We start from the raw sequence: 17,528 nt of genomic DNA on the forward strand, positions 1-17,528 counted from the left end.
TCTTAATAGATCGACTGAGCATGTCTTCACTGCCGCTCAATCGATCGGGGGAGGGGAATCGATCAAATGGTGGCGAATTTGGCACTGTCAGTGTGTATGTAGCCCTAGTTAAACATTACACCAATCTTCAGATGCTGCTCTATGTTTGCTGTTTGCACTATATTGAAGAACCTCCACCTTTGCCTCCAACATCTGAAACCATGGTGTGTTGTTGCAGTTCTTTGTGTGTGTGAGAGGGGCACTGCATATTGTGTATACTTGGACTGTAACCATAATGCAATTTTTTTTTAAATGAAGCCCGACCGATGAAGTACAGTGAATTACACTAAATTATTTCCTCAAAAGATTCAGCTTAAACGTTTTTCACTTTCAAACGTATAGCTCAGGTTCTTCCATGGACACCATCAACATACTTTTTAAGAACCTGCCCATGGTGTTTTGGCACTTCACAATATAAAATAATTTAAATTTAGAACAACAACAAAAATCAGAAACATATAAAACAGGAAACTATTCAAAAGAAGGAATTTCAGGTGTTCAGGACTGTGCACAGAGGAAGACACTGAAAATTAGTATAGTTTGTCATGTAATTGGAAAATTAGAGTGCCACGATCCATTGTCCTAACAGATAATTATTTAGTATATAAACAGTTATCATCCATATATTAAACAAAATTAATTTTCACAATGGTGTAGTTCAATCTCAATGGTGTAGACCAGTGTTTCTCAATTAAATTTGGCCACAGAACCCTTTTGAACTCGATAAATAATTGCGGAACTCCCCAAACTCTTAACAGTATTTTTACATATGGGGCCAAAAAAAATGTCGAAATAAGCAAATTATATACAAACAACTAGGTCAGTGTTTCTCAATTAAATTTCCCCGCGGAACTCTTTAGGCTTCGTGGGGAAATTACACTCATACTCGATACCCTCCGCTGAAAAGTCCGAGACATCTTCCCTTTTTTGGCGGCACGGAGAACAGCTGCTCTCGGCGGCGCGATGTCACTTTCTCGCGGAACCCCAACAGGGTTCCCGCAGAACCCCAGGTCCGCGGAACACCAATTGAGAAACACTGGTGTAGACAATCTCACTAATATAATGTTATCTGGGTAAGTATACTATATATTAACACATAAATGGCTAAGACTATAAACCTGTGGTATGAAATTGTAAAAAGGTACCAAACAGAGTTCCACAGGGTCAGTCTTGAATCTAATATTTAACATTTTAGCATGACCTTGAGAAAGTAGTATAGCATGCATGTACCAACCGTGCCAGCCAACAGAGAGAAGGGGAATGGCAAGCTTTATGGAACAGAATTAAAATTACAAGATACAGAGTTGTTAGAGAAACAGAAGTCAACAGAAAATTATAATAAATGAAAGTTTTTTTAATTTAGGGAATATTATAGAAAGATCTAAGCATGACAAACAACTGGAACTTAACCAGGTGAAATGAGGCTTCTGAAAAACAAAAACCAAGAAGAGTTCAGAAGAGTAACACTGGGATGTATAAACTAAGGAACCTAAGATCCTTAACCTAAAAATTGTTCCATCAGAGGGGACCCCCACATCCACATGCAGACCCTTTGACAAGAGACAGAGGTCCACCTATGTAGAGCAATCTGCAGGATTGAGACCTAAGGTTTTAAGGCCTGCAATGTGCAGGTCAGACTAGATAATCGTTATAGTCCCTTGTGGCCTTAAAGTCTAGGACATGCCAAGATGACATAGGCTATTTTAAAATATATACTTATTAAAAATAACGTTTACTAGATTTGTACAATGTAGAGAAGTGATGGCTAAGAAATGACATAATAATTGTACGCATCTATATACAACCAATAAAGTCACTTTAGGTGCACATCATAATAGCCTGAAATTAAGAAAGAAAAATTAAGCTAAGTGGCAGACAACATTTTATAAAAATGCAATCAGTTAGGCTAGGTTGGGTAATTATATAACTTCACAGGATTTAATACACTTCCTATTTTCTACTAAATGAAACAGAAGTACAAAAATCAAAATTATAAAAAGGGAATCTTTAAAGTCCCAATCCTGCAAACATGCATGTGCTCGGGACTAACTCACACGCAAAAAGTTAAGCACAAGTAAATATGTTTCCAGATCTGAGGTCTAAATGTGGTAACCAAAGTTAAAAATAATATACACATAAAATCCATTCTTCATAACTTTTAACTTACCTGGTCTCTTTCTGGATTTTTCATGCCCTAATTGTCCTAGATCATTACATCCACACGTATACACAGTCCCATCATCCAGGACAAAAACAGTGTGTCTGAGTCCACATCCTACATCTTCAACTTTTTTATTTAGGAAAAAGTCACTTTTTCTGGGTTCTAATACAATCTCTTCATCAATTCCACCCAATCCAAGTTGTCCAAAGGATGCATTTCCCCAGCACAACATGTTTCCAGTTCTCTTGATGAGAAAGATCTTCCAACTTCACTGTTCAAAATGTTCCTTTTGTGACGGTGTTCAGGAAAAAATAAATGAAGTACCATTATGAAGGAGACAATACTTAAAGCACACCACAAAATTTAAAAGTATATATAAACAAACATTTGTTTTTCCATAAAACAGATTATTTGATAACAAACTGAAAGACTTCTAAAAGTCCATTTTACTTGTCACTCTAAGCTCTTTATTTACTTTGTGCATTACTCTCGCCTTGGAGACAGATAATTTATGAAGTCACATTCACTATCACTGCTGCAGTATTTAGATTTCAAACACTGCACAGGAACATCTATTGGTTTTAAAATAACCATTTCCATTGGCATTTTCTTGAACATTTTATAAAGGTTTTTAACATTTTCTAGTCTTCTGTTTTATAAAAGCTTATTTTGACAATTTGCAATTTGGGCTACATTTAAATTGCCAAAGCCCTTTAAAAACTTCTACGATGTTCTATCAAGTTGTATATGTATATATACTGATGTGCCAATAATTATAATATTTAACCAAGTCTGAGTCTCTTGACACTTCAAAATTTTAAAGTTTTTTTTTTTTTTTTTAATTAATCAGAATCTAGACCATGATCCTGAAACTCTGATTCATGCAGATAAGACTGTTCTGTTAATGTGCATTTCTCTGGGACTTCACATTAGTACAACTGTCCCCCCACGCAAATCACAATATAAACTAGGGCCCACGGATGGCATCCACTTCTTTCAATGCACTCTGTTAAGCTGCATTTATGGACACAAGCTCATCCATCACTGCTCCCTAATGCCTGGATCCCATTTTTAAATGTTTGTACTGAAACTACAGCTAGATTTTGAGAGGAAACAATGGAACATTTCTCTCTCTTTTTTGGTTTCCAATTTTATTTGAAACATTTGTGATTTTAAAACAACAAAAAATCCAATACCAATTTCACAGAAAGAGGAATTTCCCCATATTTTCAAAACAGAATCTAAAAACATTATTGATGAAAAATCGCAGTGATTTTTCATCAATAAACACTGTAATCAAAATAGCATGACTGAAGAATGGAATATTCAATATATATGGTACATTTACACAGTATAACATCCTGAAAGATCCTCACGTGCTTTACAAACTATATAACTACAGCATCACACATAGTTACTGAAATGCAGTCACCAACTACCACATGGAATGCTGCATAACAGTGAAGAGGGATGAAATTATGGACAAGGATAACAGAGAAAACCATTTATTTTACCAAAGGTCAATGTGCAAAAATCAGAACATCAGCTTTCAAGGTCTGATTGTGAACAGCCCAATCACAGTAACCTATGTGGAATCAATTTATCTGTCTCAGAAGGTTAAAGCATAACCAAATAGATAGGTTACTCTATGGGAAAAGTAAGTATTATCCTACCACGTTCAGAAGAGGACACTCAAAATGTCTTGACTTCGGACATAGTTATAGATCCATATCAATGACTGCAATACAAGTTTCAACCTGTAACACAAAGGAGTTGAATAGATATACAAGTGTAAGGATCCAAAGTTTCCGCAATCACGTACTCTTTCACAGCTGGTGAGAAAGGAAAAAAAAGCATACACAAAAGAGAATCCACAAATTAATTAGTTTTACTACAGGCTATAAAATATAGAACAATCACAAGTCTAATAAACATAAATTTAAAGGAAAAGAGGTATTCTAATATTTTCACTTAACTCAAAATGTAATGTAAACCCTAAATTTATTATTCTGCAGGAAAATATCTAAGAAATTTAGAGATTTTCAGTACCTAATAGTAATGTTCCGCACTTCTATTATGATTCCAGCCAAGGTTCTGAAAGGCATTTGTTTTCTAGCAAGTAATCATGAATCTCCATGCATTTTATTTTCAAGTACGTGTCACTATTCACGGTGACATCAACCAAAAACAGTGTAATAATGACAAGGAACGAAATGGGGGATGCCATCTCCTAATTTTCTAGAGCAAGAAACGATGGGACCAAAGGAAGAGCCTGGAAATTTCCAGTATGCTTTAATGAATTATGTTTACTTGCTGTACACACAGTGAAAAGCTCTGAAAAAACTATTGCATAAACCTAGTGACGTCAAAGGCTACAGTTTAGACTATAATTCTCCATTACCGTTTACACACAAAGGACCAATAAAAGCACCTAGGGGCAAGTAAATCTTGGGCAAGCCAGCTGATCCGAACTCCTACCTGTCAAACATAACCCCGGAGCCTTTTAATGTCCAGAGAAGTTTGGGTCTTTCAGGTCTGCTCCAAGTGCACAATACTAACGGCCCCACTCGCAGCATAAGGGAAGAAACGAAACACCAGCCACTCCAGAGAAGCGAGTCCCCACCCGGGTCGCTAGCTCTTGCCGCGCATTAGAAAGTCACGGCGGAGCATGGTCCCACAATCAGATGCGGCCACGGGTCTAACCCAATTTAGGGCCGTAAGTGAAAGTGGCTGGGTCCCGCCCACGCCGCCAAAGGGGCAAGGCCGGCCGCCGGCCTGCAGGGCTGAGGAGATGGGTGCCCGGTCCGACCCGCTCTGTACGTGCCGCAGGCCAGGGCGCCGGTCCCGGTGCGCTGTGACTCAGGCAGGCTCCGTCATTAACTCCCCTGGGGGACTGCACGGCACTGCAGGGATCCGCAGCCGCTACCGAGCGCGACCCGGGGCAGCACGCGCAGTTCAGCCGCCACCCCTTGCGTCGGGGCCAGCACGGACCCCACACGCCGTCCCCGGCCCGAGCGCACACTTACAGAGGGGGCCCAGCCCCAAACGCCAGGCCTGGCCCCCCCAGCGCAACCTCTCCCTGGCCTAACGGGCCCCGGCGGTAGCGCCAGGCCCCGACTAACGAGCGTCACGCACCGGTGGAACTCGCCGGGGAGAGCAGCGTCCTAGGCCCACGGAGACCCACCGAGACAGGGGAACTGGCTCCCTGCAGCCAGGACGGACTCAGAGGGAGCACCAGCAGGAAGTGACAGGCCCAATTGCAGCGCCGCCGGCCCCGCTAACGCACTGCGCAGGCGCTTCGTCTCGCGCGTGGGGCCGGGAGGGAATGGCAGTGGGAGAGAGAGCTCCCGCACCGACAGGAGGTCCGGGGACTCGCTCGCCCGCCGCAGCCCTCCAATCTGATCTGTCCCCTCCCCACCCCGGCCCCCGCCTCAGTCACTGGGGCTAGCGCGGCGGAGAGTGCCTGCTCCGACTGGCCCCGCCGCTACCACTCGGCCCGAGGGGAGAAAAGCGGCCAGGGAGGCCTCCCCTTCGCCCCGTTTCCTAACGTAACCAGCCCCAGCCCCGCACAGAAAGAGCGAGGTCAGAGCCCAGGATGAGTTTGCAGAGTTGGTCTTTGAATAAGTAGCTGCTGGTAAAGCGAGCAAACTGTATCCGGAAATCAGGGAGCCTCCCCCTAGTGCCTCACACACTGCCTCTTCTGAGAGCCCCCTTGAAACACACACTCTTAACATGCAGCTCGCTTTCAAATGATCTTTCCTTTGAACAACGTTTTGTTCATACTTCTCAGACTCTGTGAAAGCGGACAAAAGAGGCAGAAGACAGGGTCCTGGTGACCGTCCCAGAAATGTGATTCTGACATGTTCAAGATACAATCTCAAAATTATTATCATGGTGAGAGAGAAAGGTGCAGTCAGATAGGCTGGTTGTAAAATCGTCCTGTGTCAACACTTACTTAAAGATGCTGTTGAGGGAGATAACAGTTTCCAGAAGCCCATGAAAACAAACATAATCAGATGTACTATATATATCCTGTAGTTTTCAAAGTATGTATGAATATGGAAGCAAATATTCACAGGACTCAAATAATGCAATAGATGCCCTAAAGAAATGGTTGAAACTGCACAGGTTACAGAGGAAAAGAACTGATAAACTAGATAACCATATAACTATACTATTAAAGTAAAGTATAGTATAGTATACTAAAGTAATGCCGTGGGTTTTTGGGTTATTTTAAATTAAAATTAACGTATTGTCATTTTCCTGCACTGTTTGGGAGAGAAGCATCAGAAATATCACAAGAGTTCACAGAAATGGCAGCAAGGGAGCCCCGGACACAGCAAGAGGACTGGAAATGGAGCCCTGAGAGAAAGCAAGGATAGAGAACTTTTGGGACAGAGTGCTGTTTGGGAAGGGGTTTGGAGCTGTGAGTGAAGAAACTGTCCCGTTTGTTTCTGACTGTGTTCTGGGAAAGAGGACTTTGTGTACTTTCTTTGTAAATAATTAGGACTGCAAACAAGAAATAGCTATCCTCAGTTTCTCCTCCCAATAGTAACAATCTGCAAGCCCTTGAATATTGGCTAGCCACTCAAGTCCAAAAGGGTAATACTGGTGGAAATCAGTAGAAATCTGGCTTTTCAGATTTTCACCAAAATCAGCAGGGTTCTTTCCCGAGAATGAAGCTGGGCGAGGGGCCTGGCCTACATAAGCAATGAAGTAAGTGGGTGGCCCTCTAGTATAAATATTCAAATGAATCAATCCCTTGAATCATAGTGTATTGGCAGCAAAACAGCTTTCAGCAATTTCATCCAAGATACATTCAGCCAGGCAACCATATGCAGGATCAGATCCTGTAAGGCTTGCTAGTTGCAGCTCAGCATTCTACAAAGTTAGCTATAACTTGATGGGATTGCCCCACTGATACCTGCTGTGACTATCGTATAAAGGTCCGGAGCAGGTAAGGAGACCCTTTCTACTTTCCTTGGCCTACCAGGCAAGATCATGTTAAATATTAAAAACAATTAGTAATCTATTGAACAATCCTGAGAGAAATATCTATCTTGCACATAGTTCATGTAAGTTTCTGCTTTTGAAAGACGATGCAACACATTTTTCCAATAGGTTACAATCTGTGAACAATATATGTATAAATATACAGGTGTTAAATTAGCCTAAAGAGAATTCCTCCATTGTTCCCTGAATACAATAGAAAGGAAATTACAAGAATAACACATATTAAAAAATATTAAGTCTACCTTGATCAGACTAATTTCATACCAGTTGGTATGAAAAATCTATCACAAATCAGACAATTTACTCTTTGAGTTGAGGTGATGACCCACCATTGGCCATGATGGGCCATGACTGTGTCTCAACAGTTGTCAGATATTTCAGAGAACGCAACAGGGGTCACCATAGTAACCCTCCAGAATGTATTTGGTCTATGGAGACATTCTAGAATGGGATGTGTGACACCCCATGTCTGAAAACAACACCCTAGACCCCCATATTATGCCTTATTTAGTATTATTTTAAAAGTCTTGATCTGCTAAACATAAATATCCTGTTGGATTATATGTGAAGTTATAAAATACTGTGGAAAATGCTACTAGAACGTTGCAAGGTGGGAAACTCCCACAGACTTTCAGGTACAACAATGGAGTGGCCAGAGGGCATCAATGGCTCTCTCTCATCCATTCAAGAATAGATTCCACTAATAGGAATTGTTTACAGTGACGGCTTCTGTGTAGCATGCAAATTCGCAATGGGGTTGCTTGATCATGGGAAGCAGCTGCCGTGTCACATGCATGGACTGTTCCAGCAAGCTGAAACAGACTATAAAAGGGGGAGAATGACATCATCCCAGGACTTCTCTCTCTCCCTAATTCAACACCTGAAGGATCTGGATCACAAAAAGACTTTGAGTCTTTGACTTGGAGTCCCAGGCAGGGAAGGTTACCCAGCCTGTGTTTGAGAAACTGCTTGTACCCATCTAATAAGGGTGAGACATTGCTATTTCAAATATTGGTTGTGTGTAGAACTTAGACTGTGATCTTATGTTTATTTCATTTGGTAACTACTTTTAATCTCTGTACATTTGCCCACTTTTAATCAATTAAAAGCTATTTTTCTGTAGTTCATAAACTTTCTTAATGCTTTATCTTAACCAGTGTGAAGTGAAGTGTTTAGACAAACTGCTCAGTAACAAAAACTGTTGCGTGTCTTCCCCACAATGAGGGGGGAGTGGATTTATTAATATCATTTTGGGGATAGACTCCTTTTGGTGCAGTTCTTACAAATTGGGGGTGGGGGGAAGGGGATTGGCCAGTGCTCTCTATTGTTGGTTCCGGAGTGGCTAGGCAAGGCACTCATATAACTCAGTTGGGTGTGTCTTTGCCTGTAGATGGCTGTGTAAGTGTAGCTTGCTGACAGCATCACACAATGAGAGGCAATCCAGGTTAACATTCATATGGTCTTGTTGGGTGTGATGCTCTGCATGCCATTGGGTTAAGTGATAACAGTGCCTGGAGGGGCTTGCTGCTTGTCACTAGCAAGTTATTGTGAGGGACAGTGCAGGCTGGAGAGTGAAGATGGCATGGCGTTCCCACAGTTTTCAGGTTGCACCACAGGGGATCCCGTCACAGACTGTGACAATGCTTTGACTGTCCAATATGAGTTCTATTTGTTTTACTATCTGAAAATCAACCACAAAACACAAAGTCTTAAGCTTATGTCATTAATATGCTAAAAGAAGTAAAGTAAAATAATAGATTCCTTAAATGGTTTACATGTATAAGGTTTGTCTATTCAAAAGAGCCCTTGGAAATGGACAAAAGATCTTTCAAGTGCACCAATATATATCCATGCAAATTAGGAGAAGAAAAATAGGAACAAAATTAAACATGTTTAATGATCTTAAACAAATACATGGTTACCTGAAAATATTGTGAACTGATTTCTAAACTGAGGGGTAAAGTTGACATGAATTAATTACTTTTAATGCCTGGGCACACAAGCCCTCTGGGAACTATAAAAGGAGGGTGTCTTCAGTTATATAGGGCAGTGTTTCTCAATTGGTGTTCCGCGGAACCCTTGGGTTCCGCGGGAACACTGTTAGGGTTCCGCAAGCAGCCGTTCTCTGCACCGCCGAGAGCAGCCGTTCTCCGCGCCGCCGTTCTCCGCACTGCCAATCAGCTGTTCTCTGCCGCCGAGAGCAGCTGTTCTCCGCGCTGCCGAAAAAGGGAAGATGTCTCGGATTTTCCGGCGGAGGGTATCCAGTGTAAGTGTAATTTAAGTAAGAAATGCTGATCTTTGCTTATTTCAACATTTGAAGACTGTTAAGAGTTTGGGGGGTTCCGCAATTATTTATGGAGTTCAAAAGGGTTCCGTGGCCAAATTTAATTGAGAAACACTGATGTAGGGAAATATACTGAAATTTGACACTGGATTTAGGGCATGTCTACCTAAAGAAGTTGCATCAGGTTAACTAAAGGTATGATGTTGCACCAATTTAGTTAAATCAGTGCAACTTTGTGTATAAATGCTCATCAGTTTAAACATGACTTACAGCAGTTTAGCTTGCCCCTGCTATTTCAACTGATGTAAGTGTTCAGACACACACGTGACCATAAGAGCCCCTTCATACCAATTGGCAAAGGGCATTCAACACACTGTTGTCAGAATATTTAGCCAAACAGTGTCTTGTAAGGTATCAGATAAGAAATGATGACACACTGGTCGTGAATATCATTGCATGATGTATATATGGATTGTTTATAAAGACTAATGTATGTGTGTTGGAAATATGCTGTTGGAGCCAGTGGATAAACAAGTCTGCCTTGCTTAGACAAAGGAATGTGGATTTTTTCCATCTGCCTGGCTTGATTACAGGCAGAGGACAACAAAAGTACATGTGTATATATATGAGGTAAATAAAGCAATCAAGCTAACAAATGGCAGAGGAAATAGTATCAGGGCTCGTGGTGAGCACACTGGGGGGACACACAGGATCCTCAACCCCCAGAAGGGCTTCCTGGCTTTTGAGGCAAAAACAATGGACTTTGGGAAATATAAGGGGAGGAAAATTTAACTGTAGCTATCTATCACTTAGGGGACAAAGGAGACAGCACTCTTGGATTCTGTGAACATTGGATCCTCCTGCTGGAAGGCCTGGCAATGCTGGTAGCTTAATGTCAGTGAAAAAAGCTGTTAGGCAAAGATTGTAGCTTGCTAAAGTTAAGTCTTGAACACTAGAAAGTGTGTTTTGTTTTGTTTTTTTGTAATATACTTGTCCTTTTCTCTTGTTTAGTATCACTTAAATCTATGTTCTTTATTAATAAATTTATTCTTAATTTCACAATAAACCATCTCAATGCTATTATACTAAAGTAATGTGTGAGACCTCAACTACACTAATAGGCTGTCTCTTTGGAGGCAGCAAAATTAATAATTTCTGTGAGTGTCTAGTCTGAGGGACTGGACACTGTAGAAAGACAGTTCTGTGGAATTGGGATTCATTGATTGTTACCTGCAAGGCAAGGTTAAGATTGGCAGAATCCCAAGGAGTTTGCTGGCGAGGCCAACAAGATTTGTGGCAGGGAGTGACACACAGTTGAAGCCCCAGTAAAGATATTTTTTGCTGAAGCAGAGCAGTAATACTATGGCCTATGGTTTTGGGTACTCTGAGGAGAGCATCACAACACAGTTCCACCAGTTTCATGAAACTAGCACAATATTATACCTTTAGTTAACCAGTGTAACTCTGTGTTTAGACAAGACCTGAGAGACTTCTTGGGACATGACAACCTGACAGAAAAACAGGCACACTTTCCTGAGATACTGAAAAGACTTTCTAAAATGTCAGGCTTTAGTTTTCATCCTGTGTGATCAACATCACAGTTAACTAAACTGAGAATCTGCCTAATTATACTTTAAGCAATGTTTGCCTACTTATGTTTATATTCTGGTTAACCTTTATTTTGTCAAGTTATCTATATTGGCTATATACACTGTTGATGAGCATAAGCAGTGTTAGGAGCCCTGGATAAGAAACCTGAGCTCTGAACTCAGAGGAGGCTGTCAGGCAAGAGAAAATGTTCTGAGCATCAGGTCATAGGAAAGGGATAACAATATCTTCCCCATAAGGTTCTGTGAAAAAGATTATTGTGGTCAGTATGAGCACAAGGAGATGCTAAAGACCTAAGGTATGTGAGGCCAGATTACAGGGAATCTGACAATGGAAAAAAAATACTGAAGTTGATTTGAGCCAACAAAGGTTGGGTTTGCCTTCAAATGTAGGGAAGATGGACTGGATATCAGTGAACCCCTTTGCTTATGTGGAGTTTCCCCAATAGGTAAGATCTGATTTATAGATCTGCTGTTTGAGTAATTGGTAGAAGGTCTATGTTACTGAAAGCGCAAGTATATGTCTGTAAGCACCGACAAAATGAAGAGAGTTTATCTCTTCTGAATCTAAATAGCATCATAGTGACCCAAATTTGCCTCTCACTTATACTGTTACAACCCCCTTGATGTCACCAAATTTGTCCTGATGTAAATGAAAGGAAAGTTTGGCTCATTGTTGGTCCATTTTTTAATTATCCCTGTTTTCTTGTATTTTGTTTTTGTTCCTTGGTTAATGTTTGTAAATACCAGTGTATATAAATCTATTTTATGATATATCTTACCTAGCGAATATATTACTTGTAATTAAAGGTATAAAGTAGGACATAGAGTCTAATTTGGTCCACCATAGGAACACAATAAAATAAAATGCAGGATGGATCCAGGAGACACATTCTTCCTTATGAGATAATAGAAGTGTGTTTTGATGGAATCATAGTTATTAAAGAAACCCTATCAGACAAAACTTGTTATGGACCCACTCAGTATTTGTTGGAGATATCACTGGTAGGGAAAGATGAGGAATAAATGCTCAAAAAGTGTCTGGATTTGGCAAATGTGCTATGTTAGTCAGTCACAATGCAATCAACCAACTCACAAAATGCATTCCATGGAAATATTTGAGCTAATTAACTGCAAAGAGATATAAAAACCTACCATGGATACAAGTGCTGCTCCCTTAATATTAAGTTATTACATTATCTTATTTCCAAATCAGCAATCATAAATTAATCCTAATAAAAATAAATTCTCAAGGGCTGGATCACTCTCTATTTCCACAGGTGGAGGGGACTCAGCTCTAATGCATCTCTCCTGAGGTGCAGAAGTTGGAAGAGACTTGGCTTTATGCATTTTTTTCTTTTTCTCATGACCCATGGAAGCCTCTCCACAGAGCTGTAAGGGTATGGAGGAGGTCAGGCCAAGAATGGAGGAATGGAAGCAGAAGAAGGTGGAAATAACTAAAGGTCTGAAAAACTGCTATCATTAACTTGCATTTGTCTGAGCCACTAGGCAGTAGTGGGAGCTAGTGTGTAAGCTCTGGGCTTCCATGGATCTCTAGACAGCTCTAGGATCTGGGGAAAGCCATAGATTTACGAGGCTAAATCCACAGTCAACTCCATAAGGGCAGAATTATACCCTGTTAATCACAGAATCATAGAATATTAGAGTTGGAAGGGACCTCAGGAGGTCATCTAGTCCAACCCCCTGCTCAAAGCAGGACTAACTTCAGCTATATCATCCCAGCCAGGGCTTTGTCAAGCCTCAGCTTAAAAACCTCTAAGGATGGAGATTCCACCACCTCCCTAGGTAACCCATTCCAGTGCTCCACCACCCTCCTAGTGAAAAACGTTTTCCTAATGTCCAACCTAGACCTCCCGCCCTGCAACTCGAGACCGTTGCTCCTTGTTCTGTCATCTGCCACCACCGAGAACAGCCTAGCCCCATCCTCCCTGGAACCCCCTTTCAGGTCGTTAAAGGCCGCTATCAAATCCCCCCTCACTCTTCTCTTTTGCAGACTAAACAAGCCCAGTTCCCTCAGCCTCTCCTCTTAAGTCCTGTGCTCCAGCCCCCTAATCATTTTTGTTGCCCTGTGCTGGACTCTCTCCAACTTGTCCACATCCTTTTTGTAGTGTGGGGCCCAAAACTGGACACAATATTCTAAATGCGACCTCACCAATGCCAAATAGAGGAGAATAATCACTTCCCGTGACCTGCTGGCAATGCGCCTCCTAATGCAGCCCAATATGCTATTAGCCTTCTTGACAACCAGAGCACACTGCTGACTCATATCCAGCTTTTTATCCAATGTTACCCCAGGTCCTTTTCTGCAGAGCTGCTGCCTAGCTCATCAGTCCCCAGTCTACAGCTGTGCATGGGATTCTTCCTTCCTAAGTGGAGGACTCTGCACTTTTCTTTGTTGAACCTCATTAGATTTCTTTTGGCCCAATCCTCCAGTTTGTTTAGGTCACTCTGTATCCTATTTCTAATGAGACTACTTAGAGAAAAGATGCAAGTGGAAATGGAAGGAGTTTCCTGATACCTAAGTTGGTTTCTCTCCCATTTAAGGGACAATTTGGCCTCCAGTTAATCACATAGTTCTGAGCTTGCAAACTTAGTTTGAGTGTGCTAAAAGCAATCATCTCTTATACCAAACATATATATCAAATGCATTTTCAGTGGGAGCAACAAAAAGTTCAGGTTATATATTGTTACTGAGCACAAATACTCCTTGTTTTTGTAAGATTTGCTTGTAAATTCCATGAAACTGATGCTCTCCTCCTCCTCCTATGGTGGCAAAACCCACTGAAACTGAGATATGAGGCATGGAATGGGGGAAAAGTGTCTCTAACACAAACTTATTTTCCTAGAAGTCTGAAAAATTTCTCCACGACAGGTGTATGCTTCAGAGCTCTGTGAGTAGGGCCAGGATACATGTACTTTTTACAGCAGCCTTTCTCAAACTAAAGGAAAGACTCAACTGGTGGGATTTGACACTTTTGTTTGGCCTTTTTTAAGTAAGGTTAAAAAAATAGGGAAACAGGAAATATAAATGGGTATATGGTCTTTTCTCTTCAATATTCTTTTTTCCAGCCCCAGCTAAAATCTCCCTCATGCATCCAATTAGGCAGAGACTCAGCAAGATTTCTCTGGTAGGGATGATTGCTATGGTTTTAGTAGTAAGGGTTAAAACTAAAAAGATGCAGTTCATCCTTAAAGAAAATGATACATTTGCAAATTTGATTGAGGTCAAAATGACTTAGCACTTTTAGAGAGACAATTATATAGGTGTTCATTTTCAGGAAAGTGACTGATTGACATTAACCCTTCTTAGTAACCATGGATGGAAAACTAGCAGTATTTACTTAGATGAAATATATATATATTTTGTCTATTCATCATGGTTTCATTCTCTGTATTGCTGGCTTTAGTCATGTTTCTTTTGCTTCAGTATAATATATGAGAGCACCAGGATATTAAATGTAAAGAATAACAATGTGAAGTAGATTTTAAATATTAACATTCACATGTAGTATGTACTTTGACCACTGTGTGGAGATGTGTACATGTATTTGAAGATAAAGGATCATGTCATTATAGTTGGTACAGTTAGTTCATGCAGAGAAAATATTTATATTATATAAATATTTATATATATTTAATTTGCTTAAATGTGTTGAGGAAGGAGGAGTTGGATATGAAAATACATTAACAAATGTATCCCAAAAATTTCATGTCTCTTTTGCGATATAGGTAGTTTATTAAACAGAAATTATCATTTTAGTGCTGGGATATCTCAGTTTCCATATAATATAATTACACCAGGAAATATGAGATAATGATTTGGGTGTAGATTTAAACAAAATCAATGCAATATTTAGTTTGTTTCTCTGGTTCTCTTGGGAGATTTTCCTTTCTTGGGCCTTACGGTTCAACACTTCTTGCCCAGTCAGATCTAAGCTAATGGAAATTTTGCCTGAGTAATAAGCAGTTGGACTTAATAAGGCCCTACTCCCTTTCAAAGGCATTCTTCCACAACCTCTTTGTCTCAAATTTCACTTTTGAAAGCAGAGGAGATTAAAAGCCCTCAGAGCCTTTGCTGGGAGACAAGTAGCATCATACCCTCTTTTTTCAGATCTTGTGGAAGCCCCTTTGTTGGGTTGGGGATCCATACATGATGAGGGACTGGGGGATATGCACTCTCTCTCCATCAACCCTGCAGGGAATCCTTGGTTAGTGGATTTAATGTATTCTACAGTGTGGAGTCCCTCTGCATTATGGAACCTTTCTTAAGAGTGGTTCCAGGGGCTTCAAAAGGCAGGGAAACCTCTAGCAGCATGATTTTTATGCACCCATGATATTACAAAGCTTGAGAGAGCCAGGAAGAGCCAGGTAGAGCCTCTGGCATATTTCAGGGGTCACTGGGCCAACACCATTGTTTACTCCATAAGAAGGCAAATCCATCTCCCCTCCACCCCCCAGGAGCAATCTGGTGGAAACTTCAATGAGAAACTCACAGAATTTTCTGTCCTCTGCTTGAATTTTCTTCCATAGAGAACAACTGAGGTCTCTAGAGCTGTTTAACCAGCTCTGAATGACATATAATCAAGGCATTTTCATTTTTGTACATATGTTGTTTAAAGGAATTTGAAGATATTTATGAATAAACCATCGCTGGATCTGGAGGTTTATGTCTATTTATTTTAGTTCTTGCAAAAGAAAAATGTTTTGGAGAAACAGTGACAAAGAACCTGAAAATAGAGCTGGATACACATTTTTTGGATGAAACTTTTTTTCAGTGAAAAATGGGAGATTCAGCAACATCAAAATGTTTTGTAGCTTTGTGTCAGTTTCACAGAGTTGTTCATATAAAAACATTCCAAAAAGGGCAAATATTTCTTGATATTTTAAAAACAAAACATTTTGATTTTTTTTATTAAAAAAACTTTCCAAATTGAAACAAAATGTTTTGTTTAACCCAAAACAAAATGTTTTGGATTTTTCAATTTACTGAAAATTTTAAAAAATGTTGTTAGGGGTCAACCTAAAATGAACTTTTTTGTGTGTGTGTATGTTTTGGAATTGCCAGCAAACTGAAAAATCAGTTATTTACTGAGCACCAGTAGTTCCCATTGAAGTCAATGGAAACTGCAGGTGATCAGCACTTCTGAACATCAAGCAAATTATTTTTTAACTTAAATATGGATTTAAGTGCCTAACTTTAGACACCTGAATTCAAACATTTTTGGATTTAACCATTACATCTATAGTGATTTAAATCTCTATAGCAGGTTGTAAACTTGTAATTATTCGCCACTATATCTCTGTGAAGTAGGTATGTGGTTCATCATGCTACTGCTATTCATATTATTTGATTTCCATCCAGCACATGAACCAATGTAATTTTGATTTCCAGTGGGTGTAGATGAACTAGCCAACTCTAAGAGATAGATGCCTCCCTTATACATGCTGCTGAGTACTACCAGAAACTAATTTTGTGAATATTCCATAGATTTCAGTGGGACAATTTGTGGAGTAAGGTATTACTTAACGTGTGTCAGAATCTGGTCTCCATATAAGCTAAGTCCTGCTACCACCCCTTCTCCATCCTGAAAAGGCACAAAACACAGCAGAAAGAATACATTTATACCATATATGGGGGTGAAAGGTAGAGAGGTTATAGAAAGACAGTGCAGGGTGAGTGAAGACCCTGCTCAGAGAAGCACATGACTTTCACGTTAATTGTGTGGCTATTGGATTACTGAACCACAGGTATCCAATATCCCAAAAAACACGTGGAGCAGGGGATCACAACCACTACTCCTGTCCAAGCCATGTCGTATAAGCCCCACAACAATGTGCACTGGCTCCTTCAGCTTGGGGCTGCGAATTCTGAACATTGTTCAGCCTCCCACACATATAGCTGGGCATGCACTCCATTTATTCATGCAGTGTGCTCTCTACCTACTGAAATGAACATGTCACCCTATTGTATGAATGTTTCAATTCTATTAATGGGGCAATAAACTAAGAGCTAAAGAAACACCAGAAAATTTCCATACAATAATTTTTTATCCAAATCTTTGTATCCAGAGTGTCTTAAGAGTTGGACAATAGGATGCCAATCCCAGTATAATTAAAAAGTTCTCTTGATTACTTCTTTTAGGATGAAATACTGATCTTTAATGCCTTAGGTACATTGCTCTCGAAATATTATATCAACAATTGAGTCATTTCTGTTCTACAGAGACTAATTTGAGAACACGAATCTTAGCTTATAAAATAGCAGCTCCAAGTGGTGCCACATGTTGCTGATTCTGACATGACACCATGTCTTTCCATGGCAGAATGATGAAGCACCCTAAAATTAGCCTTCTTACAACTTCGTAAAGAGCAAGCAGGGAGGCAGCAGCCTGCAATAAGCAAA

General features: G+C 40.2%; 1 protein-coding gene across 7 annotated transcripts in view; it reads right to left on the reverse strand.

Annotated features, from left to right (window-relative positions):
- Nucleotides 1-5,774, reverse strand: part of HERC4 (HECT and RLD domain containing E3 ubiquitin protein ligase 4) — a 96,474-nt gene extending 90,700 nt beyond the window's left edge. For 6 of the 7 annotated variants that reach the window (XR_010920659.1, XR_010920658.1, XM_067552612.1 and 3 more), the window contains exons 1-3: nucleotides 5,336-5,774; nucleotides 3,874-3,957; nucleotides 2,207-2,486 (exon numbers count right to left, since the gene is read on the reverse strand). Coding sequence is in view for 5 of the 7 variants with exons in the window: in XM_067552612.1 (XP_067408713.1) it covers nucleotides 2,207-2,432 (226 nt within the window). In the remaining 2 variants the exon portion in view is untranslated. Of the gene's footprint in view, nucleotides 1-2,206; nucleotides 2,487-3,873; nucleotides 3,958-4,678; nucleotides 4,779-5,335 lie in introns of those variants that run through there. The other variant, XM_067552611.1, reaches the window with a different exon arrangement.
- Nucleotides 5,775-17,528: the final 11,754 nt, after the last annotated feature.

Source organism: Emydura macquarii, unplaced genomic scaffold (assembly GCF_026122565.2).
Source record: "Emydura macquarii macquarii isolate MOO-44397 ecotype Brisbane River unplaced genomic scaffold, CSIRO-AGI_Emac_v2 contig_1390, whole genome shotgun sequence".
Taxonomy (NCBI): domain Eukaryota; kingdom Metazoa; phylum Chordata; order Testudines; family Chelidae; genus Emydura; species Emydura macquarii.